The sequence below is a fragment of the Salvelinus namaycush genome, chromosome 16, assembly GCF_016432855.1.
Source record: "Salvelinus namaycush isolate Seneca chromosome 16, SaNama_1.0, whole genome shotgun sequence".
NCBI classification, from domain to species: Eukaryota; Metazoa; Chordata; class Actinopteri; order Salmoniformes; family Salmonidae; genus Salvelinus; species Salvelinus namaycush.
The window spans coordinates 27,140,297-27,167,336 of NC_052322.1; the positions used below are offsets into that span (position 1 = coordinate 27,140,297).

Genomic DNA, 27,040 nt, shown 5'->3' on the forward strand with positions numbered 1-27,040 from the left:
AGTTCTTCTACAAAGGAAGAGTCCACACCTCAGGTAAGATATAGATGGAGATATATATAGATATCTATCTCTCTGTGTGTGTGTACATATATACATACATACATACATACATACAGTTGAAGTCAGAAGTTTACATACACCTTAGCCAAATACATTTAAACTCAGTTTTTCACAATTCCGGACATTTAATCCTAGTAAACATTCCCTGTTTTAGGTCAGTTAGGATCCCCACTTTATTTTAAGAATGTGAAATGTCAGAATAATAGTAGAGCGATTTATTTCAGCTTTTATTTCTTTCATCACATTCCCAGTGGGTCAGAAGTTTACATACACTCAATTAGTATTTGGTAGCATTGCCTTTAAATTGTTTAACTTGGGTCAAACATTTTGGGTAGCCTTCCACAAGCTTCCCACATTAAGTTGGGTGAATTTTGGCCCATTCCTCCTGACAGTGCTGGGGTAACTGAGTCAGGTTTGTAGGCCTCCTTGCTCGCACATGCTTTTTCAGTTATTCCCACACATTTCCTATAGGATTGAGGTCAGGGCTTTGTGATGGCCACTCCAATACCTTGACTTTGTTGTCCTTAAGCCATTTTGCCACAACTTTGGAAGTATTCTTGGGGTCATAGTCATTTGGAAAACCCATTTGGAAGACCCAAGCTTTAACTTCCTGACTGATGTCTTGAGATGTTGCTTCAATATATCCACATAATTTTCCTGCCTCATGATGCCATCTATTTTGTGAAGTGCACCAGTCCCTCCTGCAGCAAAGCACCCCCAAAACATGATGCTGCCAGCCCCGTGTTTCACGGTTGGGATGGTGTTCTTCGGCTTGCAAGCCTCCCCCTTTTTCCTCCAAACATAACGATGGTTATTATGGCCAAACGGTTCTAATTTTGTTTCATCAGACCAGAGGACATTTCTCCAAAAAGTACGGTCTTTGTCGCCATGTGCAGTTATATATTACACACTGTGCGTATATATCAAAAACAGGTTTAGACATTTTTGCAAATTTATTAAAAATAAAAAAACTATCACAAGTATTCAGACCCTTTACTCAGTACTTTGTTGAAGCACCCTTGGCAATGATTACAGCCTCAAGTCTTCTTGGGTATGACGTTACAAGCTTGGTACACCTGTATTTGGGGAGTTTCTCTTATTCTTCTCTGCAGATCCTCTCAAGCTCTGTCAGGTTGGATGGGGAGCTTTGCTGCATAGCTATTTTCAAGTCTTTCCAGAGATGTTCGATCAGGTTGAAGCCAGGGCTCTAGCTGGGTCACTCAAGAACATTCAGAGACTTGTCCCAAAGCCACTCCTGCATTGTCTTGGCTGTGTGCTTAGGGTTGTTGTCCTGTTAGAAGGTGAACCTTTGCCCCAGTCTGAGGTCCTTAGCGCTTTGGAGCAGGTTTTCATCAAGGATCTCGCTGTACTTTGCTCCATTCATCTTTCCCTCGATCCTGACTAGTCTCCCAGTCCCTGCCACTGAAAAACATCCCCACAGCATGATGCCGCCACCATCATGCTTCACCGTAGGGATGGTGCCAGGTTTCCTCCAGACATGATGCTTGGCATTCAGGCCAAAGAGTTCAATCTTGGTTTCATCAGACCAGAGAATCTTGTTTCTCATGTTTTTTGCTCAGACATGCACTGTCAACTGTGGGACCTTATACAGACAGGTTTGTGCCTTTCCACATCATGTCCAATCAATTGAATTTACTGCAGGTGTACTCCAATCAAGTTGTAGAAACATCTCAAGGATGATCAATGGAAACAGGATGCACCTGAGCACAATTTCGAGTCTCATAGCAAAGGGTCTGAATACTTATGTAAATAAGGTATTTCTGTTTATTTTTTATACATTTGCAAACATTTCTAAAAACCTGTTTTCCCTTTGTCTTTATGGGGTATTGGGTGTAGATTGATTAGGAATCAGGCTGTAATGTAACAAAATGTGGAAAAGGGAAGGGTCTGAATACTCTCCGAATGCACTGTATTTATCCACCACATGGCACTGTTTGCCCTTTTGTTGATGAGCCAGAAGGGTGGGATGTAAAGGGCTGTATCTAGCACTGTAGTCTATATTTCCCATGTGCTCAGGAAACATTTCCATTCTGAGGAAAATAAAAGGTTTTAAAATATATTATGGTCTGTTTGTCAGGTTTTGGGTACCAGTCGGAGCTGGAGGTGAGAGTGGCGGAAGCTGCCAGGAGGCAATACAACAAGCTCAAGATGCAGACCAAGGCGGAGATCAGACAAACCCTCGACCAGCTACTAGTGGGAGAGTTCATTGTAATAACTTTTGACTTCTTTCCTCTCACACCAGGTGTCATTCTAATGTTGTAGTTGAACTGTGAAGTTGATGATATGATCATTGATCACATAATTGATGATTAATGGTTATTGTATATTGGAAAAATAATTTTCCCCTTTTTTAAGTGTCTGTAATTGGTATATATTAATGTTGTGTGTGACTTTGTACTTTTGCTCTACTTGTCATTACAGGAGAACAGTAAGCGCTGGACTATGAAGTTGGATATCTGTGCACCCCAGGTGATCTTCCCAGATGACTTCCAGTCACAGGACCCCATGTTAGTGGTGGTTGACCTGGGACGGATTCTCCTCACTAACTCACATGGTAAAATTAGCTCACGTCTTCGCACAACACATTTGACTAAGCTGATTCTTTCAAAGGTAGACTAAGCACAGTCTGCAGTCTTGTAACATGGTTGTTGTTGATAAGCAATAAGCAGGAAGTTCTTTCTGTAATTTTTCTTTGTTTATATTGTATTAAAGATATTCTATTTAAAATCTATGTTTTATTTTCTCTTTAAAGATGACACTAAAACAAAGTCGAAGACCACTCAGTCGGAGGGGGAGGAGTATAACAGTGATGAAGAGTACCAGACTCCGCTGGCCACACCCCCAAATTCTCCGCCACCTGAAATGGAGACAGAGTTCAAAGACCAGAACAAGTACCCCCAGCTCGCAAGCCTTAAATCCCCCGAGGGGGTCCAGGCCTTCAGCAGAAACCTCTACGAGAAGTACTCTCTGTCCTTTAAGGACCTGCAGATCATGGTGGGACGCTACAAAGACAACTGGAAGCACCTGCAGGAGAGCGAGGTGGGGCCCACCCACGTGATTGAGAAGTTTAACGTGCTGCTGGAGCTGGAGCAGAGGCTGCGCTACACCTCAGACCCTCAGCTCCCTGGGGCTGTGCTTTCCGGGACCCTGCCAGATCTTAAGGTCCACATCAACCTGGAGAAGATGACCGCCCTCAGGAGCTGCCTGGCCCGACTGGGCAGCCCCGCTGAGGAGGACGAGGGCCAGGAGAAAGCAGAGAGTGCCAAGACTCCTGACCCCTCCAACCTGCGCCATGAGAAGATCTTCCAGAGGGAGGACAGCCAGTGGAAGCTCCAGGGCTCGGCCAAGAACCTTACCCAGAGTGTGATGACACTGGAGCAGCACACGAGGGAGGTCCTGGTGGAGTCACGCCTCCTCCTGGCTGAGTTCAACATCAACTACATGCAGCTGGGCGTGGAGAGCAACGGACGATACATCTCCGTCCTTAAGGTCTTCGGCACCAATGCCCATTTTGTGAAGCGGCCTTACGACGCAGAGGTGTCCCTCACCGTCCATGGCCTGCTGCTGGTGGACACGCTACAGACCTACGGCTCCGACTTTGACCTCCTGGTGGCCTCCCACAAGCACCTGAGCTTCGATGTGCCTACTGGCAGCCTCCGAGAGAGCCAGCCCTCCTCCCCTGCCGGGCCCGAAGGGATGTCGCCTGAGCACCCTGCCCTCCACCGAGACTCCTCCTCTGGGTTACTCTTCGATAGATCTTCCCCGTTCAGCTCCTTCCTCAGAGACCAGGAGGCCCTCATCAAACTGGAGTACCAGTTTGTCAGCTCGGACTGCCCCTCCATGAACCTGGACAGCTCCCTCCAGGTGACCACCATGCAGGTCAACAACCTGGACATCATCCTCAACCCGGAGACCATGGTGGAGCTGCTCAAGTTCCTCCAGAAGTCTTTCCCCAAGGAGGAGAGCCCCTTGGCCCAGCAGCCATCGCCCCTTCCGGTGGGCCAGGGCCAGGAGGGTCAGGAGGAGACCTACCAGTCCACCTACGACCAGAACAAGGAGCTGACTGTGGAGATCCACAGGTTGAACCTGCTGCTGCTGAGGACTGTGGCCACTGGCAGCGTACTGGGCGGAGAGAAGAAAGGCTTGAAGATCGCCACGGCCAGTATCAACGGCACCAAGGTCAACGTGTCCATGGGCAGCCGGCTGGATGTCAATGGCTCGCTGGGCTCTATCCAGCTAGTGGACTTGACCCAGGAGGGCAGCCGGAGCCAGTTTGTGGTCAGCATTGGCAACATAGAAGACGATCCCTCGGCAGCAGGAGGCGTAGCCTTCTTCTGCGGCTCTGAAGGAGCCCCCTCAGAGGCGTTGAACTTCCGACTTCTGGAGCGCTCCCAGGGGGAGTGCTCGTTAACACTGCAGATGGCCTCGCTGCACTACAACCACTCCGCCAAGTTCCTGAAGGAGCTGAGCCTCTCGGCCAACGAGCTGGAGGACAACTTCCGCTCCATGCTCAAGACAGCCGCCACCAAGGTGTCCACGGTGCTGGCAACCAAGACGGCCGAGTACAGCGGCATGGTCTCCCTGTTCGAGACGCCGTCGCGGCGCTCCAGGACCCAGAGCCAGAGCAACTGGAGCAACTACCCGTTTGAGGATGAAGAGGATTTGAGCGCGCAGGAGGAAGAACCCACCATAGACTCGTTTATGGTCAAGCTGATCCTCAATGTCAGCATCGAGTCACCAGTCGTGTCCATTCCCCGTAAACCTGGTCACCCCGAGCTCCTGGTTGGTCACCTGGGGAGTATCACCATCCAGAACTTTGTTGCCGGGCAGGACTCGGAAGGGGAGAGACTACAGGTGCTAGTGAAGGATATCCGGCTCTACTCACTCAATACCAGTCACCTTGTGTTGAGGAAGGTAGCTAGAACTGACAGCAGTTCCTCTAACCAATCCCCTTCTCACAACGGAAATATCAATCAGGACGAGTCACAGTTTACTCGCCATGACTTCTTTGAATATCTGAGTCGGGGAAAAGGTGAGGAGAAATTATTAGAATGGGAAGTGAAGAGTTTCCCCACCATTTCCTTTCAATTGTTTTGCTATATTTAGAGTTACTGTATTGTTGTATTACAGTGTTGGGTTGTTATGATAACTCCCACTTTTCTCTCTCTCTCAGCCTTCCATATTCTGAAAGACACCACCATTCAGTTCACCCTGGAGAAAGTTCCTCCCATTGATGAGGATACCCAGTTCACCTTTCTAACCACAGACGAGCCCTATAACAGCACAGGGTTACTTCGGGTGGAGGGCAAGTTTGTCAATGCAGTACAGGTATATTTTGCTCATATTTGTGACTTACTGCTCATCTCAAATGTATTTTCTTTGCGTCTTTGACTGAATCAAATGACCTGAGTAGAATTAAATGTTTTAAATATTTTTAAATATTTTATGTTGTGCTTTCTATTGCAATGAGGGTAGAGGTTTGCAAATGCATGCAAATGTTTACTGTCTATTTTGTTTTTAGATGATGTTTTGACTTTGTGCTCTCAGGTGTTCCTGGCCAAGCCTGTGTATGAGCAGGTTCTACAGACACTGGATAACCTTACCCTCACTGAGCCCCAGAGAGTGACGCCCAGCCAGCCTCCCACCCCGCCGCCCCCCACCCCCTCCTCCACCAAACCCCACCGCTTCCCAGATCCCCAGGGTGGGCTCTTTGCCCGGGACCCCCCGCTCATCGGCCTCTCCTACGCCTCCCTGTCCAACTCGCTGTCGTCCCCCAAGCCCCTGCAATCCCACAGTCCCCTGATGCAGACGCTCTCCTTCACCCAGGTGAGGGCCACCTTCAGGGTGGCAGAGCTCCAGGTGCAGCTGAGTGCTGACCTCAGCCAGGGTTCCCAGGGGCTGGTCAGCCTGCGCTTCCAGGACCTGGAGGGAGACTTCACCAAAGACCACCCCAACTGCCTGTCTGTCCAGCTCACGTTGCGCTCCCTCCTCATGGAGGACCTCCTGGAGCAGAACCCTGAGTCCAAGTACAAGCACCTAATGGTTTCCAGGGGTGCTCCCAAGCCCTCCACATTCAGCCCCAAGGAATACCTGTCCCAGTCGTGCCCATCGGCCTCCAATGCCCTCTACCCTGAGATGCCTCGCTCGCTGCCCGCCCACATGGAGGAGGCCCAGAACGTCTTCCAGCTGTACCAGAGACACCCCAGCACCCCGTCGGCCGCCAGCCGTAAGAGCGGACCCAAGAAGGACCCTGCCTGCCCCAGCACCCCACCGCCCTCCCCCACCCGCAATACCCCTTCACCCCACCCTCCGCCCTCTGACTTTGACGAGTCTCTTGTTCACATCAACTTGCTGCTGGTGGACCCGCGCCACCCAGAGTTCCAGAGCCGATACGGTGGCGTGGGGCGGAGCATCGACGTGGACTTCAACTGTCTGGATGTGCTGATCACGCTGCAAACATGGGTGGTCATCCTGGACTTCTTCGGGATCGGCTCCACGGCCAACAACCACGCAGTCAAGGTGCCCTCGGCCTTCCCCCAGCAGCCTATGCCGGGACATCCTCTGTTCCAGCCTGGGAACCCACACGAGCTGGGGGACATGTACCCAGACCTCAGCCAGGAGGAAGTTGCTGAGGTGGTCAACACTAAACTGGATCTCAAGGTACAGTACTCACAGCAGCAGCAATGAAGACGCATCGACATGGCTTTTCGGTGATGTAGTGAGAGTTACAAGAAATCTAAATAAATATAGGTGCAATGGTGAGCATGAATACATTTCCTCAATGTATTTAACACCATGTTTTCCTCCTTAGGTCCATGCGCTTGCTCTTGTGCTAAACAAGAAAACCAATGAGCTTGCTAAAGCTAGCGTCTCCAAACTGTCTGCCCACTGGGAAATGATTGGTAGGTAATCAACTTAATGTTGCACTTAGATGTCAACAGTTAAATCATAGCAATTGAAAAAATGGTTGTATGAATATAATACAATATCAATCATGGTACATTCATATGAAGTATTTAAATGATGGTTTGTTGTATCACACTGTTGAAGAACAATGAGTTTGCATCTCATGCAGTGTGATGTCATCCTATATTTCAGATGGCGACCTAGCATTGCAGGGTAGTCTTGGAAGCCTGTCTCTGAGTGACCTGACCCCACATGGTGACCTCTACAGGGAGCGCTTCACCACGCGAGGCGGAGAGGCCCTTGTCTTCAACATACACAAGTAGGCTAGATTTTCTATATACAGGAATCACTTCCCTACAGCTACGTTAGCTTGACAGCTAGCTCTGGTACATAAAACAACTTGTAGGTGGTCTTTGACAAAGAAAACTAATTATAGACCTTCATTGTCTCATTGTTTTAACACTGTGTCTCACTGACTGGTGGTGTCTCTACAGATACGGGGATCCTGACCCCTGGCTTGAGCGGGAGTGTGACATGAAGGTGTCTCTGCAGATGGCCTCGGTGCAGTATGTCCACACGCAGCGCTTCCAGGCCGAGGTAGTGGCCTTCATTCAGCACTTTACTCAGCTGCAGGATGTCCTGGGCAGGCAGAGAGCCGCAATGGAGGGCCAGGCTGTGAGTACGGCCTTCGGGTCCACTCTGCTTTTCAGTTTCAAGCTGTAGTGTTCCTCAAGGCTGTGTCCGTGATCCACTACTGCTGTCATTATATATGCTACCTCTTGGTGATTTGAAAACATTGTCAACTTCACTGCTACTTAGACTATACACAGCTGTACATTTCGATAAAACAAAGCTAATTGAACTGTAGTGTCTACCCTGGCGTTATGGCATTCTGATATACTCCCTGCCAACTAAGATGGCTGCGGGTAGCCCAGGGAGTTGTCACCCTCAGGTTGACCTTGGGTCACCTCAAGACAGTGTGGCCGTCTCTGTTGCTATCAGACTGGACACTGAGCACCATGTCTGGCCTGCTTGTTAAATCCCAACTGACATATGGCACAGGGCAATGCTTTGGACCAGCACACCAGGAGGCATCCAATCTCTCCCAGTCCCAGTTTTGTAATTTATGTGCCTCAATTTGTAACATGTATTTTAGATTCAAATTATCTGAAGAAACAATTTATATATTTTTTTTCTTAAAAGATTCAATTGTAGTTAATGTAATGAATATTTGGATTGTCCTTTAGCACTTTTACACCTGTTCAGCAGAGACCAGTCTGTAGTATTCAATCCCCTATCCATTTGATCCTGGGCAAATACCAGTCTACCTTAATGTCATTAGCAGAAGCTAAAAAAAGACAACCACCCCCTTACTTATCCCTGCCTCCTTCCCCACAGGTTCGTGAGCGACCTCAGCGGGCATCCCGTGTGCTGCTGGACATCGAGGCGGGCGCCCCCGTGCTGCTCATCCCCGAGAGCTCGCGCTCGCCGCGCCTCTTTGTTGCTAACCTGGGCCAGCTGCGCGTCCATAACTCTTTCCTGCCGGCTGGCACCCATGGTACCTTCTCACTCAGAGACAAGGTAGAGAAACTTACCATGGCCCATACCTTTTTCCCCTCTCTGGTGAGTCCTGATAGCGTGTCTACCGGTCGTCCACATCCCTGCTACTGGACTAATATGTTCGTATTTATGAAGCATTTTACATTACTACATGTTTTCATATGACAAATGTGATGCAATGATTTATAACGTTTTATAGGCCTATATGATACCTGTTTGAAATGGCAAAACCCTAAATCCATACTTTGTCATCATCATTGTTTGGCTGCAGAATAGTCGACCACAAACATTCTCCAGTAACAATGCTCATTAGCAAGGGTTGCTTTTTTGATGCCACTTTTCTTCATCCCCCATCAGACTTTGAATGAGGTATGATGTTCGCTGGCGCCTACGTTCTATATTCAGCATTTGTGGTACAATACGTACTTGCATTGTTGTTGTGCGCTCCAGCCTCATGTCTCTACTAGTGATATTCAAATGGAAAATGCTTTATGAATACAGGCCTCTCTGAGTTTTCAATTGAGCATGAGAATGTGGCCACTAGATACTAGCACTGTATGAGGAAATAGTTTGTATACTTAACTCATACTAACTTTAGTTTTTTCTTAACTCTAAAAGTAATGACTGCTTCAGGGGGAGTTTGATGTGGTAGCATACAGTGTTTCATCACCATTTTGTATTTTGTTTTGTGAAGAATTTGATATTGCATGCTAATTCGTACAAGGACCCTTCCCACTACAAGGTACAAGGGCATGTTTTTGGTGTGCTGCTTGGTTTGAGGTGTGAACCGTCTGCCCTCTATCTCAGATGGTTGTTCTGTGGACTTTCAGGGTTAACAGTCTTTGTGTGTTTTCTATCCTGAACCACTTGAATCAATTGCCTGGGTGTTTTTTTAAAATATATTTGTGTTTTCTTGGTGATTTACATAAATGGGCAATCAGCAGATGCTACATACATTTTTGGACTTAAAGTATAAATGTAATTCTATGTACACATTGATTCTTGAAGAATATAACTCATGAATGCGTTATTAGCTTAGTTCAACTGTCGTACCCCATTAGAACCCAAAATATAAGCTTGTTTTTAAATAAAGTAAATGTTTTTAAATAAAGTGAATGTAAAAAAATATATGTATATATATATATATATATATAGCCTCAAAACATGGCTAAAACTATAATTGTGATATCATGGATGGTCAGTCCTTGCATCCATAGCTCTGTCTATGAATTTGAAAGTGGTTGCATTTATCCAGCCCCATCACTCAGCTTTTTATCGAAACAGGGCCAGGGAGGATGCTTTGTTATTGTTTCAACTGCTGATTGCCGCTTTAAAGTGATTTTTCAAATTCACTGTTTAGGCTGGGAAGAGCAATTGCAGCAGTTCCTTCCGACACTATGATAGAGGAACATTAGCTAAGTTGTCGTGCTAATTAGGTTTTGTCAGGTGTGAAATAATAAGAGAACGTTAATGTCAATGGTTCTTTCAGATGTTACAGTGTACGTTCATTAAGCAGTTCATCGTTCAGCACTTGGCTAATCTTTCATCTTGCTTCCTAAGGATCGCGTGAGGGACAGCCAGTCACAGACTGGACCAGCAACGATTAGTGAGGAGGAGGAGGAGTCAACTGAGAAGCCCAAAACCTCCTCTAGCAGCACCTCCACCCCCGCATCCTTTGGTTTCACCCTGGGAAGGCCCCAGGCCCAGCCCGCTGCTGGGAGGATCCCTGGCGAGGATGACCCACCCTTCATACTGGGTGAGCCCAGTGACCACTAAGCGTTATTTAAATGTTGTATGAAGATGTCACGCTAATACTGAAGATGAATATTAGTAGTCGTCTACGTCTTCACAGTCTCAAACTCATATATTCTCTGCAAATGTGTATGAATTGATGTACTTCTCAATAAATAAATACGTGAAATGGATAGTCAGAGTAAGCTTCTTGATGTGTGTGTGTGTTCCCAGAGGATCATGTGTGTCTGCTGGACTGCATAGCCTTGGACCTTCAGGAGATGGACATCTTTGCTGCGGAGCGTCTGCCCTGCCAGCCGTGTGACAGCGCCGCAGGGAAGCAGCCCGACTCAGACCTGGTCTTCCCCTCCTACTCGGTCCGCCGCACCGCCGCATCTCTGCTCAAGGAGCGCTGCCACCTCAAACTTAAAGTGGAGCGCAACCTGGACAGGTGAGCCTAATATGAAAGACGGGCACTAATAGACATTGTTGGGCTTGCTTCAGCAACAACATTACTGTTCTCTTGCTTACATAATTGTTACCCACTGGGTAAAACTTGTGTCATTTCAACCATTTTTGTCTGCGGGGTATTGGATCTCTCAATGAGTTAAACTGACTGTCTTTGTATGTGTTTGTATGTTGCTGGTAACTATTGATTAATAATAGTTGTTCCTGTGTGCTGATAACTTTTCCAAGTGGGACAAAAAAAGATAGTATTGATTGGTTGATTTGACTGAATTATTGATTGATTGACTAGTGCGCTGAGCCATACGGTACCAGACATGTCCATCCACGGCAGCCTGTCCTCGGTACACTGCTCCCTGGACCTGGAGCGCTACCAGCTGATCCGAGGCCTGCTGGACAACAACCTAGGAGAGCCTGTTGAGGAGTTTCTCCGCCCGTACAACCTGCAGGACCCCAGCAACTATGTGAGTGTACACACACACACACACGCATAAACATACTCTCTGCAATGTGGCTGACTGCCAATTATAGACTTTTAATTGACTAACAATGTTCTTCTGAGAGGGATTCTTCTGAGTGACTCCATGTGTGTCCCCAGACGGTGTTGAGTGGTGATGTGTACACCAGCCTGTCCGTCCTGGTGGACATGATGAACGTCAGCCTGGAGTTGCTGGACAGCCCCAATGCCACGGGACAGAAACCATGCTCACTAGCCAGGTTGGTATTAACGCTTCGTTTTGAGCATGAGGAGTTATCAAATGTTTTCTGTGTATTTACTTTTGCCAATTGGTTTGGGTCAATTTCAATTCAGGAAGTAAACGGACAATCCAAATCCGGTGTTCCTCACTGAAGCGCTCCTCTCCTTATCTGCAGGTTTGATTTCATGAAGTCTAAGCTGTTGTTTGAGAGTTTCTCCAACGGCTCCAAGTCGGTGAATCTGGTGTCTCACTCCCTCTTGGCATATGACACCCGTTACACCGGGCCTGGCATGGACGTAGGCAGCAGTGGCAGGGGCAAGCACAATGTCTTCGACTGCATCCTGCAGCCCTCCAAGACGGGAACCAACCGGGCCACACTCCAGCTGGAGCTGCATTACAGGTACAAGACATGTCTGCAGATAACATTTCGAAGTGGTAACATGTATGCAGAAAATAGCAGGGGTCCAAGCACAGAGCCTTGTGAAATGCCAAATACAAAGTCTGTGCCTGTATTGGCAAATCTAAAATGGATACATACGTAGGGTACTACATAGGTAATAAGGTGCCATTTTGGACACGGTCATGGCCCTTTAAAAGCGCTGCTTGGTCAATCCGACGTCTGCATTGGCCGTACAGCATTTACAATGATACGGCCTCTGCAGAAGTCAGGGCATTCATACTTCTTGCGCCTCGCGGAGCAGCTTAGCTCTTGTGATGGAAGTTGTCAAGGAAATGAACTTCTGTTTATATTGGACCTCCCACCCTCACCTACCGTCACCCGACCATGTCAATATGGAGCTATACGGAGCCCTCCGCATTGTTCCAAAATTTGAGAGGGGGACGTCGATGTGGTACGGAGCTCAATTTGGCCTCAGCGTGCCTCCGAAGGCGCCGCGATTGCGTCACACCATCCATGCGGCGCCTCCGACCACATTTTCGGATCAAGCATGAATTGGCTCTTAGGCCTGACGTAGACAGACACACAGACCCACACTTATTAATCATTATCTTCTCCTTTCTCTCCTGTCAGGTCTACTAGAGACTCGTCCTGTTTCACCATTGTCCTCAACAACCTGCGTGTTTTCCTCATCTTTGATTGGCTCCAGCTGGTTCGGGACTTCCTGCGCATGCCCACTGAGAAGGGGGCAGATGGCGCGCCTCGCCAGCGCTGGCCCAGCGGCAGCAGTGACACAGAGACCACGGGTGCCGTCATGCCCAAGACAGTCAAGAGCGGCGTGGTCACCAAGAGGTCCACTGTGCCCGTCATGCAGGATCGGTACCTGGAAGTCAAGATCAACGTGACAGGTGAGGAGCTACAGCAGGCAGACTCCCCTGCCGTAAGTCTCTGTTGTACAATAGAGATTCAGATATTGGCAAGCACGGATATCATTTGAATTGTCTCTCATAGTCGTGATGTTTCTTATGCTGCATTGTCACCACTAGTTAATGACTGTAATCTCAATAATAGACAATGATAATACATAAAATACATGTTTGGTCCAAGGTACTGAGTTTGTGGTGGTTGAGGACTCGTCTTGTCTGGACACCAATGCCGTCATTCTGAAGGGCACCACTGTACTCACCTACAAACCCCGTCTGCTGGACAGACCATTCTCTGGCAGCCTGGCCGGCATCGAGGTGACTGACCACTACTTTCACAACTATGTCCTGAAACCACTGGACTACTAACTCAATACAGAGCCCTATGTCAGTTTGAGTTAGACCCATATTCAAATTGACACAAACTATGTTCCATAGAGTTAGAGGGTACAGAAGCTGTCACAGAAGTGATCATGTCAAAGATAGGGGATGCGCACTCTTTCCAACTCTTACGCTCTACACAAGGCTGTTTTGTCATGTTGGTGTCTTCCTGTCCATGTCCAGGTGTTCTCCTGTCGGCTTGGCAGTGAGCAGGAGACAGCCCTGTCCATCATCGACCCTGTCAACGTGCAGGTGGAGCTGTGTGGCAGTCCCACCTACCAGAGCAGCTCTGGCCTGCTAGACGCCTTCAACATGGCAGACTTCCCGCCTCTACTGGAGGTCAGGGTTCAGTCAGGGGTGGGGATGGGGGGGGTAATGTTCACTAGGTACCAAATGGGAGAACACATTTGCTGAAAGTCCATTGAAAGCACCTGTTTTTATTCTCTGTTTTGACACATTTTGTACTGTTTCATGCCTACTTACTGAACGTAACCCAGGTTTATTGGAGAAAAAAAAACACAATTTTGTGATTAGAACACTTTCTGTGATCATGCAAAATATCAATGGGTCTCTGTTGTCCTCACAGATCCAGTTCCCTGCTTTGGACATCCGGCTTTCTTACAACGATGTTCAGCTCTTCTTGGCTATCGCCAAATCCATCCCCACCGCAGGCTCTCCCGGGCCTAGCGACACTGCCGAAGGCACCCAGGCCCTTGTAGTACCATCCACAGCCAACCAGGACCCCTCTAGCACCCAGAAAGACAACTTCAGGCAAAAGACCCAGGCCCTGCTAGGTATGTCACCTCAGAGGCCTACAGGGGTGTAGTTGAGTTATATGGTGAATAGGGTTTACGTAGCTATTATGTTAGAATAGTCATGTTAGCATTTATTTTTCTTTACCACTGGCTCTGTTATTGTTCCTGACCCATGAGTGTTGACCTCACAAGCTGTAATAACTCAGGTATAATAATAAAAGATACGTAGCACAGCTTGTTACCATAACCCTGGTATGATGTGATATGTTTTGTCTTCAGAGGGCCAGTTGACTCGGCTACAGGATCTAGGCTTCAGGAAGGAGGACTGCAAACGAGCCCTGATCCAGAGCAAAGGTGAGGAGGCTCTAGCTACAATTTTCTAACAATGCCACATCTCCTCCCACTAGGAATGGAATGTGGCCACGCTTTTCATACACGGTATGGACTTGACCACCTTGTCTGTCCCCTCCCAGGCCAACTGGACCAGGCTGCCACATGGCTGCTGGAGAATGCAGAGACCATGGTGGGTCAGGCCCGGGGCAGAGCAGACCCGGACTCGGCCAGCCACTCGTCGCACCCTTTGTCCGGTGTGGAGGTCAAGGCGGAGAGCGTGTGTATCTGCTTCATTGACGACTGTCTCGACTGTGATGTCCCGCTGGCTGAGTTCACTTTCTCTCGTCAGTTTGAGCGCCTTGCTCTTCATATATGTGGAAGGAAATCCCCTTTTCATGTAATATCCACTGTGTGTTTTGGGAGTTTGGATGAAAGCAACAGACAGAAGCTGGAACATTCACCTTCCTGAAAACTTGTTCTATAGCTACTAAATATTCAGATACCATGCATACTGATAGTGTGTGTAATATAATGTTAGTGGTACGTACTATAGTCAGTGTTAATACTATAACATAACAACAATGTAATATCACCTGAGAGCTCATTATCCTTTTAACTCCCATGGCAGGGCTGTATGTGCTGCAGCGGATCGGCTCGACCCAGGAGGGCAACGGCAGCTTTACTTTGTCAGGGGACTACTACAACAGAGAACTGTCAGGTGAGCTGCTGGAGATGAACATCCGGGGGCCAGTCAGTCACAACGTTTAGCTGTAACCCAGAGCCAAATGATCCTGTAATGATCTGAACCACTGTTCCATTGTATGTTTCTCTCTGTTCCTATCCATTTCTCTGTGTTTATGCCCATGTTCATGTTCACGTGTGTGTCAGGTTGGGAGCCCTTCATCGAGCCCTGGCCCTGTTTCCTGACTTGGCAGCAGCAGGCTGCAGGGCGCCTCCACCCACCTCGCCTCAAGATGGGTATCCGTGCCAAGCAGAGACTGGATGTCAACATCACCTCTGTCCTCCTGGGTATGACCTGCACTGCCCACTATTTGGACACGGGATGCATTTGACATGGCACCCTATTCCCTACGTCGTGCACTACTTTTGACAGGGTCCCACAGGTCTCTGGTCTAAAGTAATGCGCTATGTAATGAAAGGGTGCCTTTTTGGATGTGTCTGACTTCTTCACACCATGTTTAACTAAAGGGTTTTAGCCCTGGATATATACCGAACAAAAATATAAACGCAACATGTAAAGTTTTGGTCCCATGTTTAAAAGATCAAAAAACGTATTTCTCTCAAATTTTGTGCACACATTTGTTTTTGTCTCTGTTAGTGAGCATTTTCCTTTGCCAAGACAATCCATCCACCTGACAGGTGTGGCATATCAAGAAACTGATTAAAACTGCATGATCATTCATTACACACGTGCACCTTTTGCTGGGGACAATAAATGGCCACTAAAATGTGCAATTTTGTCACACAACACAATGCCACAGATGTCTCAAGTTTTGAGGGAGCGTGCAATTGGGATGCTGATTGCAGGATTTGTTCACCAGAGCTGTTGCCAGAGAATTGAATGTTAATTTCTCTATCATAAGCTGCCTACAATGTTTTGGAGAATTTCACAGTAATTCCAACTGGCCTCACAACTGCAGACCACGTGTGACCATGCCAGCCCAGAACCTCCACATCTGGCTTCTTCACCTGCGGGATTGTCTGAGACCAGCCACCCAGACAGCTGATGCACAGCCAAGACTTTCTGCACAAACTCTCAGGGAATCTCATCTGTGTGCTCAGCGTCCTGATCAGGGTCTTGACCTGACTGAAGTTCGGTGTTGTATCTGACTTCACCTTTGATGGACACTGGCACGCTGGAGAAGTGTGCTCTTCACAGATGAATCCCGGTTTCAACTGTACTGGGCAGATGGCAGACGGTGCATATGGGACAACATTCCACAGGCCACAATCAACAGCCTGGTCAGCTCTGCGAAGGAGATGTGTCGTGCTGCATGAGGCAAATGGTGGTCACACCAGATAACTGACTGGTTTTCTGATCCACACCCCTACTTATTTTTATTTTTTTTATCTGTGACCAACATGCGTATCTGTATTCCAATATGAAGCGTACCTCAGTAAAATCTTTTCAATTGTTGCATGTTGCGTTGATATTTTTGTTCAGTGTATTTAAGCCAGAGACCGAGTGGTCTGTAATGGTGGCCTTGAATGGATTTGAGTGTCCTCCTCACCTTGCTACCACACTCTCCTGGCCACACAGAGCAGTACAGCCTCACCAAGAGCTCCTGGCTGGCTGACTACTGCAAGGAAGAGGAGCAGCAGCCACCCCAGGCATCGGCAGCCCTATCCTGGATGGGTTCCTCAGTGGACCCCCCCTGTTTCGGACAGAGTGAGTACTGTTTCCTCTAAGTTTACTCTCTCACACACACACACACATCATTCACACAGCTGACATACTCTATAACATCTGTACAGTTACATATGAAACCACATACTGGTATGCACACATACGCGTATCACTTGTTATGGGCTAGAAATAGCCACAGTAGAAAAAAGTAGGGCCCTCAATTGCTCCAGCACATATCAAACGCTAGTGAGTAGTGACGACAATCTTATTGAATATACTGTAAATATGTGTTGGAGTATTTGATTGTGTGGTTCCCAATTTATTCTGTAATAATGTTTAGGTAGTACCAGAATATCTTTGCTACTGTATCACATGTCATTATGTGCAGATTAAGATTACACTGATTGAGAGGGACTTTTTGACAATGCAAAAAACTTTACACATGCTTTGGAAACCTGCCTGAATAATCACTGCCTTCGCATGGTTATTGCACAATTGGAGAGTTTGAAGAAAATGTTGCCACAAGTGTTGGGAATGAATGTCTACTAACATGAACACAGTTCCTTTGCCTTGTCAAATGGTGTATTAAGAGTTAAGACTCACTCCATGTTTCTATCAAAACATTTGAACTCTTTACTTGAACCCTCCGCCCTAGGCCTAGATAAGTCTATCGTGTCTAAATCATGCTAACTAGTTGTAAAGACTGTTTACCACATGTTTTATCGCCATATTATGACAGTGTTGTACTGTAGGCCTTAGGGTGGGAGGGTTAGGATTTTATTGAGCTCAGATCCAGGTCTATTGATTGGTGTTATGACCCCATAATATAAAATAAAACACACTTGGTCATGGTGGGTAAAAAAAAAAAATCCTCCCATCCTGACCTTTGTCTTCTCTCCTGACCCCTTGCATGTCTCTCTCCTCTCTGTGGTAACTGTCTCTCTCTGCTGTCAGGTGTCCCTCTTGCCCACCTTAGAACTAGGAGTACAGCCAGCTTGACTTGCCTTGAGCAGCAGATTCTCTCCAGAGGTACAGTCTAAAGACCATAGATCAGATAGGCAGCAGTTGGCCTCCACCAAGGAAATAGAATTACTAGATTGGGGATCCTTAAGTAGAATGGGTGGATCGGTGGTCAGAAGCGATATTTGTAATTCTATTTCTATGGTCTCCAAACCATGGGGTCATCATCGCTATCCTTACTTAAGTGCAACGTTAATGCAAAGGGACTCAGTTGGTAGAGCATGGCGCTTGCAATGCCAGGGTTGTGGGTTTGAGTCCCACGGGGGGACCAGTAGAAAATAAAACTATGAAAATGCATACACTTACTCTATTGTAAATCGCTCTGGATTAAAGCATCTGCTAAATTACTAAAATGGAAATGTAGAGTGCTTTGAGTAACACGAATGTTTCACTATCTTGTAACAATATTGGCAAATTTGTCCAAAGTTAAACTAATGTCAGTATAATCAGCGTCTTCAGAGATCGTATTTAATTGATCCATAATCCAACAATGATTTTGGGAAACCAATAGCTTGGATGCTAACGATGCACTTTTAAGTAGGATTTACCGATGAAGGTGACACCCCCCCATGTTAGAACAGAGCCATTGTGTCTCGTCCCAGAGTCATGTTAGATTAGTAGCATATTCTCAGTGTCACACTTTCCTTTGTGTATTCTCTCTCTGTCTCATGTTGTCTCACCTCCCCCATTCAATGTCAATCTATAGAAATCCAATCCATTGTGGTTGTTGTTTACTATTATTATTTACCTCTGAGTAACCAAGCTTAAAAGAGCATGCTCTGTCAATGTGAACTGTTGTTGTATCTCATCTGTGCATCCTCCTCCCATCTTTATTTGAATGAGCATTGTGGTGGTAGGTATGGTCATGTTGTTAGCCTACCACCGTGGAACCATCTGTATAACACATGATTGAAAACTGACATTCGGAAATCCATGCTGCCATTTGGAATGGATTAATGATGTTGTGCATTAACTTTGGAAGCATCCAATGAATGGCATTTTGATGTGGATGTCTGTATTTCATTTTTTTAAAGCCATTGTTTTTGTCATTGTTTTATATCATTTCAAATGCAATAGACGGAAATTCAAAAACATTCCATGAAAAATATATGTTTTATATTCCAGAGAGCCCAATATATTCTTTAATATATTGAATATATTTTTTAAGTAACTGTGAGGAAAGTGGTTGACAGTTTGAAGTTAGTTATAGGGGCCGTTCCTTAGTAAAGAATACCTCTCATGTCTTGGTCTGTCCTTGCCTGCTTTATAGCCGACGTGAAGCTGTCCAAGCGGAGGCAGCCGTTTGTACCCTACGCCTTGCGCAATCACACGGGATGTACCATGTGGTTCGCCACCCTCACCACCACCCCTACAAGGTCAGTGGAGTAGAGTCTTCCCATTGATAATGGCATATTGCTGAGTCTACCTTCAAAAATGTGCAGCCTAGGCATTCTGCATTTTGTTGCGCCTTCCTGAATCATTGCATGTTGGTAACCAGAGTGCTCCATATGCCCACAGGGTGGCGCTGTCTCACAGTGGCAGTGCAGACTCCATATCCCACGTGCACGGCCCAGGCACAGATGACACCCACAATGTCAGCCAGTGGCGAGAGGTGCTGCCCGGAGAGGAGATTCCCTTTGAATTTGAAGCTCGAGAGAAACTCAGGCATAGGTATGGTTTCTGGTGCGTCACCGTTATTTTCGTATAGGGATTAAGACCTAAAAGGAAGTACAAAAAAGTTCAAGGACAAAAGTGAATAAGACTTTAAACTGGTGATCACACACCGATTCATAGCTATGAATGCCAATCTGGGGAACTACCTTGCACTGACTATAATCCCTCCGGATAAGAGCGTCTGCTAAATGATTAAAATGTCAAAATCAATACAAACTGAGATCTGTGTATTCTGAACTGTTGGTTATTGTGTTTCTCTGCAGACACACTCATGAGCTGAAGTTACATCAGCTGTTGGTGCGTGTGGGGGGCTGGGAGCAGGTCAAACCCGTGTCCGTGGACAAAGTGGGTGTGTTCTTCCGCTACGCCGCCCCCGACCGCAACAACCCCTCTAACACAGTGAGTCTTCAGATCAAAGGTCAAGAGCGGTGGTCTTACTTGGCTATTAAATAAACTAAAGCTTGGAATAAAGCTTGGAGTATAGTTTACTCCAACACTGCTCTCACATGTTTCCTATATGTCATTAGAATTATGCTGCTTTGTGCTTATTGTTTGTGATATTTCTTTACATTTTCTAGGTGGGCAGCCCTGTCAGCAGGACCAACATCATACACCCTCATGTCTATGTAGGTGTGCTTTCAATCACACTTCTATAAGCCAGTGCTTTTCCCCTTTTATTCCCTGTTAGGATATGTCTGTGGTTTTAGGCTCTGATATGTCTGTGGTTTTAGGCTCTGATATGTCTGTGGTTCTAGGCTCTGGTATGTCTGTGGTGCTAGGCTCTGATACGTCTGTGGTTGTAGTTCTCAGCTCTGCCGCCAGTGCGAGTGGTCTTTTCTATCACCATGGAGGGTAGTGCCCGGAAGGTGATCACAGTCCGTTCAGCCCTCATGGTCAAGAACCGCCTGGAAGTCCCCATGGAGGTGCGGCTGGACAGCCCCTCAGCACCAGACAGTGAGTCACCCCAATGATACATCATGGTTCACCCTCACACTGGGAAATACTCAACAGGGGGCGCCATTTCCCATGCAAAAAAAACACTGAACAGTGAAAAGAATTGACATGAAGATTAGACTATTTATTGGTTAAAGAAGGAATATAAGTATCTCAAACTGTTGGTTCAGAGCCTGTGGTGCTGCCGCCCATCCTGCCCGGCGAGGCCCTGGCGGTGCCCCTCCATCTGACGTCGTGGCGGCTGCAGGCGCGGCCCAAAGGCCTGGGCCTGTTCTTCTGCAAGGTGCCCATCCATTGGACCAGCGTGGAAAGACCCGGCGAGGTCAAGAGCAGCAAGAGGGAGTGCCAGTCGGCCGACTTTGAGGACCACCTCAAACGGAGCTTCAGGTAAAATTCCAGTTCAGTACACACAGTCTGAGTCGGCTCAGTCCAGAAATAAATCCAACCAATCATACCAAATCATGTATTTATTTCTAGTCTAACCCCACCCTGGTGTTGATAGAATTTGTCTCCCAAGTTTACACTACTTGTTTAAGCCACAAGCGCATGCTATTGGCATATCAGCCCTCAGGCTAAATATAGAACATTCTTTATTTTCTTACATGGGATACCTTCTCAATTACTCTCTTCCTCTCCCATCTCGCCTCTTCTCTCCTGCCCTCTGTTAGGTTCTGCGTGGTGATCAAGAAAGAGAACTACCCAGACCAGCAGCCTGCCAAGACCGTATCGGGTTCCGGCAGCTCCAAGCAGATCTACTGGCAGCCAGGCCACACCATCTACCTGCTGCCCACGCTTGTGCTGGCCAACCTGCTGCCCTGCGACCTCAACTACTACATCAAGGGCACGTCCATCAAGGGCTCCCTGAAGCCGGGCAAGGAGGCTGTGCTGCATGCTGCAGACACCTCCCAGAACATGGAGCTAGGTCAGAGTCCCACTGCTGTCATTCTCATCTAAATACCTCTCCACCTATTAAGAATCTCAATGTTCTTGACCTGGAAATAATACTATATCATAGCCATGTAATCTAGGTATACGAGGGCCATGGTCCTGGACTTTTTGTGGGCCAAGCCTCAGAGGCGGAAACACCAAGGACTAGTGTAAAATCCCATAGTGGAAATGCACAATTGATGTAATGATAATATACAGTGCATTCTGAATGTTTTCAGACCCCTGACCTTTTCCATATTTTGTTACGTTACAGCCTTATTCTAAAATGGATTATATAGTTTTTTCCCCTCATCAATCTATGCACAATACCCCATAATGACAAAGCAAAAAACAAGTTTTTAGAAATTTTTGCAAATTTAGAATGGAAATAGTACATTTACATAAGTATTCAGACCCTTTACTCAGTACTTTGTTGAAGCACCTTTGGCAGTGATTACAGCCTCGAGTCTTCTTGGGTATGACGCTACAATCTTGGCACTCCTGTATTTGGGGAGTTTCTCCCGTTCTTCTCTGCAGATCCTCTCAAGCTCTGTCAGCTTGGATGGGAGTGTCACTGCACAGCTATTTTCAGGTCTCTCCAGAGATGTTTGATCGAGTTCAAGTCTAGGCTCTAGCTGGGCGACTCAAGGACATTGAGACTTGTCCCGAAGCGACTCCTGCGTTGTCTTGGCTGTGTGCTTAGGGTTGTTGTCCTGTTGGAAGGTGAACCGTCGCCCCAGTCTGTGGTCCTGAGCGCTCTGGAGCAGGTTTTCATTAAGGATCTTTCTGTACATTGCTCCATTCATCTTTCCCTCAATCCTGACCAGTCTCTCAGGCCCTGCCGCCGAAAAACATCGCCACAGCATGGTGCTGCCACCACCATGCTTCACCGTAGGGGTGGTTCCAGGTTTCCTCCAGATGTGACGCATGGCATTCAGGCCAAAGAGTTCAATATTGGATTCATCAGACCAGAGAATCTTGTTTCTCATGGTCTGAGAGTCTTTAGGTGCCTTTTTGGCTTCCATCTGGCCACTGATTTGTTTAATCCATTTTAGAATAAGGCTGTAACAAAATGTGGAAAAAGTCAAGGGGTCTGAATACTTTCCAAAGGCACTGTATCTAGTATGTGTAGTGCCTTGAAAAGCATTCACCCCCTTGTTGGCTTTTTATATTTTGTTGCCTACAGCCTGAAATCACACATTAGACTTTTTCATTGAACTGTACAGCCTACTCCACACTTTTTCACCCTGACCATGTCTGTACCCTCCTCCTCCCACTAGGGGTGCTGCTAGAGAACTTCTCTGTGTGTAAGGAGCTGCTGATTCCCCCTGGTACCCAGAACTATGTGGTGCGCATGCGGCTGTATGATGCCAACAAGCGCCTGCTCTGTCTCACCATACGCATCATCCTGCGGGCACAGGGGGCGCTCAAGATCCTCATCTCAGCACCCTACTGGCTCATCAACAAGACCGGTGCTTACTCTATCCCTCCTCATAAACAGAACACACACACATACACACACACACACATACAGACACACACACACACAAACACACACACACAGTGAATAGAATTAAAATAAGTATTGACCTTTTGACGGTTCTGACTGTTTTCTTCCCCTCAGGTCTGCCGTTGATCTTCCGTCAGGACAATGGGAAGACGGATGCAGGCGGTCAGTTTGAGGAGCACGAGTTAGCCAGGAGTCTCAGCCCCTTGCTCTTCTGTTACACTGACAAGGAGCAGCCAGCCATGTGAGTGTGCTGTAGGGCCTGGTTCCACTTCTGATTCTAGACACTATCCCTTTTATTGTTCACATGTATAATTGGAGCAGTGTTGCACAGTTTAGTAATACTACTGTAAAACCATCATTTGAACAAATGTTCAATATACAATTATTTCAGTAGCGGTGATATCTAAAAGTCTAAAAGCACTTTGCGTTTGCGGTGAGGAAAACATGTTACTGCACAGTGTAGCTATATATATGTATGTGTATATATATATACATATGTATGTGTGTGTGTATATATATATATATATATATATATATACGTATGTGTATATATATACGTATGTGTGTGTGTGTGTATATATATATATATATGTATGTATGTATGTATATTATATATATATATATATGTGTATGTATATGTATGTATATGTATGTATATGTATATATATATGTATATGTATATATATATGTATATATATATGTATGTATGTATATGTGTGTATGTGTATATATATATACATATATATATATATATGTATGTGTGTATGTATGTATGTATGTATGTATATATATGTATATAGTATATCTAGTTTTCTCAAGGGAGATCCTCTCCAGTGGCTGCACTGCGAGCTCTGTCCATAATGTGCATTTCTGTGTATACGTTTGCATCGTCTGTCTGTCTGTCGAGAGACATTGCAGAAGGATGGTAGGCTATATATTGATAGACAACACATTAGCAGCTAGAAATCAAACTATAAACTAGTTAGCTAATAGTTAACTAATTAGCTAATTAACCATGTATTAATTCACATCCTAAAAAAACAACTAAGTTGAGCTTCCACCATGTTGCTTCCACAATTCCGGTTTTCTTATGTCTCCATTTTTCTCAGGTGCACTATGCGGATAGGGAAAGGGATCCATCCGGACGGGGTTCCCGGTTGGTGCCAGGGCTTTTCCCTGGACGGTGGGAGTGGAGTCAGGGCGGTGAAGGTCATCCAGCATGGGAATAGACCTGGACTCATCTACAACATAGGCAAGTAGCCTAACAACAACCGCAAGTAGCCTAACAACAACCGCAAGTAGCCTAACAACAACCGCAAGTAGCCTAACAACAACACCTCACTAATGGTTAACCTTGGGCATCGGTGCCCATTTGTTGCCCTTGTCTATTATATAGCCTGTCGCAGCCCTGAAATATGCTGCTTTGTGTTTTCACACAGGCATCAACGTTCGTAAAGGCAAGGGCCGCTACAGAGACACCCACATCGTGACCTTTGCCCCTCGGTACCTGCTGGACAACCGCTCCACCCACAAACTGGCCTTCTCCCAGAGGGAGTTTGCCAGGGGTAAGGTGAGTGACTGACAGTGCAAAGACAGGAATTAGACACATCCAAAGGGACAACACAAAGCAATGAAAAGAAAGCAGATTTCCGCTGTTTTAGGACTCAAACATGATCTTTATTGGAGCTAGTCATAGAGCAGCAATGCTTCATGATCAGGACCATGTCAACAACCCTTATTGTTGTTGTATGACTCCAGGGAACAGTGAACCCAGAGGGCTACATCTCCACCCTGCCGGGTTCCAGTGTGGTCTTCCACTGGCCCAGGAATGACTACGACCAGCTTCTGTGTGTGCGCCTCATGGACACCCAAAACTGCACCTGGTCCGGAGGCTTCGAGGTCAACAAGCCCAAGTCCTTCCATGTCAACATGAGGTAAAAGACTGTAGGACTATCTGAGAAAACGGCTATACTGTCATACATAAAAAATGGTGCTCATTGTGAAAATACAGTAAGAACAAATCCCTGGCACCATAGCTGCTCCAAAGGCTTTAAAAATGCAATATGTAACTTAATATTACAATATTTTTGGTTATGGAAAATATATTTCACAGTGGTTTAGATTAGGGATGCAGCGATATGACATTTTTGATACCGATATCTGATATTTTCCTTGCCAAAATACCTGATTCCGATAACCAATATTTAAAATTTTAGCGGCATTTTAAGCATTCTAGTACAGTTAAATAGTTGAAACACACACTGACCAAAAAGTTATGTTGTTGGCATTTACGTATGTCCCCATTACCAGTAAAACAATCAAAATCTATTTCTTTCACTTAACTTTCTGTGCTGTTTCGTTGTTCATTTGTTCAGTCTCAACCAGGATTTCATCATACATGTCAAGCAGTGAAGTTTCAGCTATGTCTGTCCGTGGCCTCTTCCTCGGTGCGCACTGTCACTGTGTCCGTATACATCTTGTCCAGCTGTGTCTGTAACATTTCACATAAACCCTGTTTCTTGTCTGCATTGAAGTAGCGGTCCTTGTACCTAGCATCGAGCATGGTGGCGTCACCGTAAAGAGGCTCAGAGTGAATGCCACTGAATCGCTTGTTCACAGCCTCTAGTAGAGTACTTTTCCGAGTTGACCCGACGGCATGTGTCAGCAGTTTTGTTGAGCAGGCGTTTCAATGCCATGACAGAGTGTATCACTTCTGCTGCAGGCACAGTTAATGGGCTTATTTCTCGAGTCAGTTGTTTAAATGGAGCTAGGAATGTTCATGTTTCAAACATGTTCTCAAATGCCATTGAAATGGCAGCAGCGGTATGAGAACCAGCACATTCTTGAGCATGTAATACGGCTTTCCTCAGTACCAAATCCTTGTGGGCCCACTGTGCTGTCAGACTCATAATGATCATGGGGCTGACATTGCTGTTCCAAATGCCAGTCGTGAAGCTAATAGCAGTGGTGCCCATAGCAAGTAGCTCATTAATGTGAGTTTCAACAATACTGTATAACTCCGGTAGGGCAACATCTGAATAATAGCGTCTTCTTGGTAGTGTGTACCAGTGCTCGACCAGTCGGCCAAAGCCAACGTCATCCACGACAGAGAACGGTTGTCAAGGGCAATGAATTCCATTATCTTGGAGTTAATGGATTTCGCCTTTTGAGTTGTCTCACTGAAATGTTCTTACTCTTTCAAATGGCTTGTTGACTGTTCGAGCCACACAGCAGACATTGTGGGCTAGGTTAGGAATGCTGTGTAGCGCTGTATATTTTTATGCTCTTGTTCTGTGTAGCGCTGTGTTTTTTTATGCTTTTCTGTTTAGCGCTGTATTTTTTTAATGCTTTTGTTCTGTGTAGGGAACAACGTCAGCTTTGACACCGGTTTTGCACAACGGTGTTAAACTAGACAACGGGTCGATGTTGGCATTTTTAGCTAATACCGTCCGATTACACCTGAAACTCAGGTGTAAGACCACAGAGATAGCCAACTTTATAATGCCATACCCAACTCATTATAATGGTTAAGTATTACAGAAAATGCCTCTACTGTAGTTGTGCTGTATTATGTTGTTTCCACGACAGAGACACACTGGGCAACTGTTTCTTCCTGCGAGCTGAGATCACACTGAAGGGAGCCACCTATCAGATCTGCTTCAGCGACACCGACCAACTACCACCGCCGTTCCGCATCGACAACATCTCGGAGGTACAGTACTGGAGATGTCTGCAGGGGCGAACTCTCATATCACTGTTTCTCTCAGCGCCATAGATGTAGATACAGAGATTGGGAAACTAATCATGTTGGAGCCAAACAGTCAAATAAAACATTGGAGTTTGCATTGTTACTGGCATGCTGTTATTGGTGAATTTTGTGTGCCAAAATGGCGCCCATAATCTTATTGAGATTCTAAGTCTCAAACTGAGTTTGTTTACTGCAGGTCCCCATCCAGTTCTGGCAGCACGGGGTGGCAAACATCCGGCTTCACACGGAGGTGAAGGCGGGATCAGTGCTGGACTTTGCTTGTGACGAGCCCACCCTGCCCCCCTACCTCACCCTCATCGTGAAGGGTGCCGGCTCGTCCGAGGTCACCGCTGATATGAACTTCTTCCGGGAGTACAACAAACTCTACTACGAGAACTTCATCTACATCGCTGCCACATACACTTTTTCTCAGTGAGTATGAGAGAGACGGAGGATGGACAGGCATAGTTCAGAACCAGGGTCAGGTTCATTTGGTACCAAACGGACGAAAACAGACAAACAGGAAGGGACTACTTGGACTTGTCCAATAAAAATCTCATGTTTTTCGTTGTACAGTGTTTTGCTACGGTATGCTCTAATGAACCCAGA

General features: G+C 46.4%; 1 protein-coding gene across 1 annotated transcript in view; it reads left to right on the forward strand.

Annotated features, from left to right (window-relative positions):
• Positions 1 to 2,928: 2,928 nt before the first annotated feature.
• vps13d (vacuolar protein sorting 13 homolog D) overlaps positions 2,929 to 27,040 on the forward strand; it is a 52,669-nt gene continuing 28,557 nt past the window's right edge. The window contains exons 1-35 of the mRNA XM_039010941.1: positions 2,929 to 5,113; positions 5,255 to 5,409; positions 5,629 to 6,741; positions 6,893 to 6,983; positions 7,180 to 7,306; positions 7,482 to 7,662; positions 8,386 to 8,568; positions 10,108 to 10,303; positions 10,513 to 10,729; positions 11,036 to 11,207; positions 11,342 to 11,460; positions 11,617 to 11,841; positions 12,472 to 12,746; positions 12,946 to 13,079; positions 13,326 to 13,481; positions 13,729 to 13,936; positions 14,177 to 14,251; positions 14,371 to 14,574; positions 14,859 to 14,948; positions 15,119 to 15,259; positions 16,512 to 16,640; positions 18,889 to 18,994; positions 19,137 to 19,289; positions 19,556 to 19,691; positions 19,871 to 19,918; positions 20,096 to 20,246; positions 20,417 to 20,633; positions 20,915 to 21,168; positions 22,454 to 22,645; positions 22,798 to 22,924; positions 23,793 to 23,935; positions 24,123 to 24,253; positions 24,442 to 24,617; positions 26,272 to 26,395; positions 26,628 to 26,863. Of these exons, the coding sequence (XP_038866869.1) occupies positions 2,944 to 5,113; positions 5,255 to 5,409; positions 5,629 to 6,741; positions 6,893 to 6,983; positions 7,180 to 7,306; positions 7,482 to 7,662; positions 8,386 to 8,568; positions 10,108 to 10,303; positions 10,513 to 10,729; positions 11,036 to 11,207; positions 11,342 to 11,460; positions 11,617 to 11,841; positions 12,472 to 12,746; positions 12,946 to 13,079; positions 13,326 to 13,481; positions 13,729 to 13,936; positions 14,177 to 14,251; positions 14,371 to 14,574; positions 14,859 to 14,948; positions 15,119 to 15,259; positions 16,512 to 16,640; positions 18,889 to 18,994; positions 19,137 to 19,289; positions 19,556 to 19,691; positions 19,871 to 19,918; positions 20,096 to 20,246; positions 20,417 to 20,633; positions 20,915 to 21,168; positions 22,454 to 22,645; positions 22,798 to 22,924; positions 23,793 to 23,935; positions 24,123 to 24,253; positions 24,442 to 24,617; positions 26,272 to 26,395; positions 26,628 to 26,863 (8,555 nt within the window). The 5' untranslated portion in view covers positions 2,929 to 2,943. The remainder of the gene's footprint in view (positions 5,114 to 5,254; positions 5,410 to 5,628; positions 6,742 to 6,892; positions 6,984 to 7,179; positions 7,307 to 7,481; positions 7,663 to 8,385; positions 8,569 to 10,107; positions 10,304 to 10,512; positions 10,730 to 11,035; positions 11,208 to 11,341; positions 11,461 to 11,616; positions 11,842 to 12,471; positions 12,747 to 12,945; positions 13,080 to 13,325; positions 13,482 to 13,728; positions 13,937 to 14,176; positions 14,252 to 14,370; positions 14,575 to 14,858; positions 14,949 to 15,118; positions 15,260 to 16,511; positions 16,641 to 18,888; positions 18,995 to 19,136; positions 19,290 to 19,555; positions 19,692 to 19,870; positions 19,919 to 20,095; positions 20,247 to 20,416; positions 20,634 to 20,914; positions 21,169 to 22,453; positions 22,646 to 22,797; positions 22,925 to 23,792; positions 23,936 to 24,122; positions 24,254 to 24,441; positions 24,618 to 26,271; positions 26,396 to 26,627; positions 26,864 to 27,040) is intronic.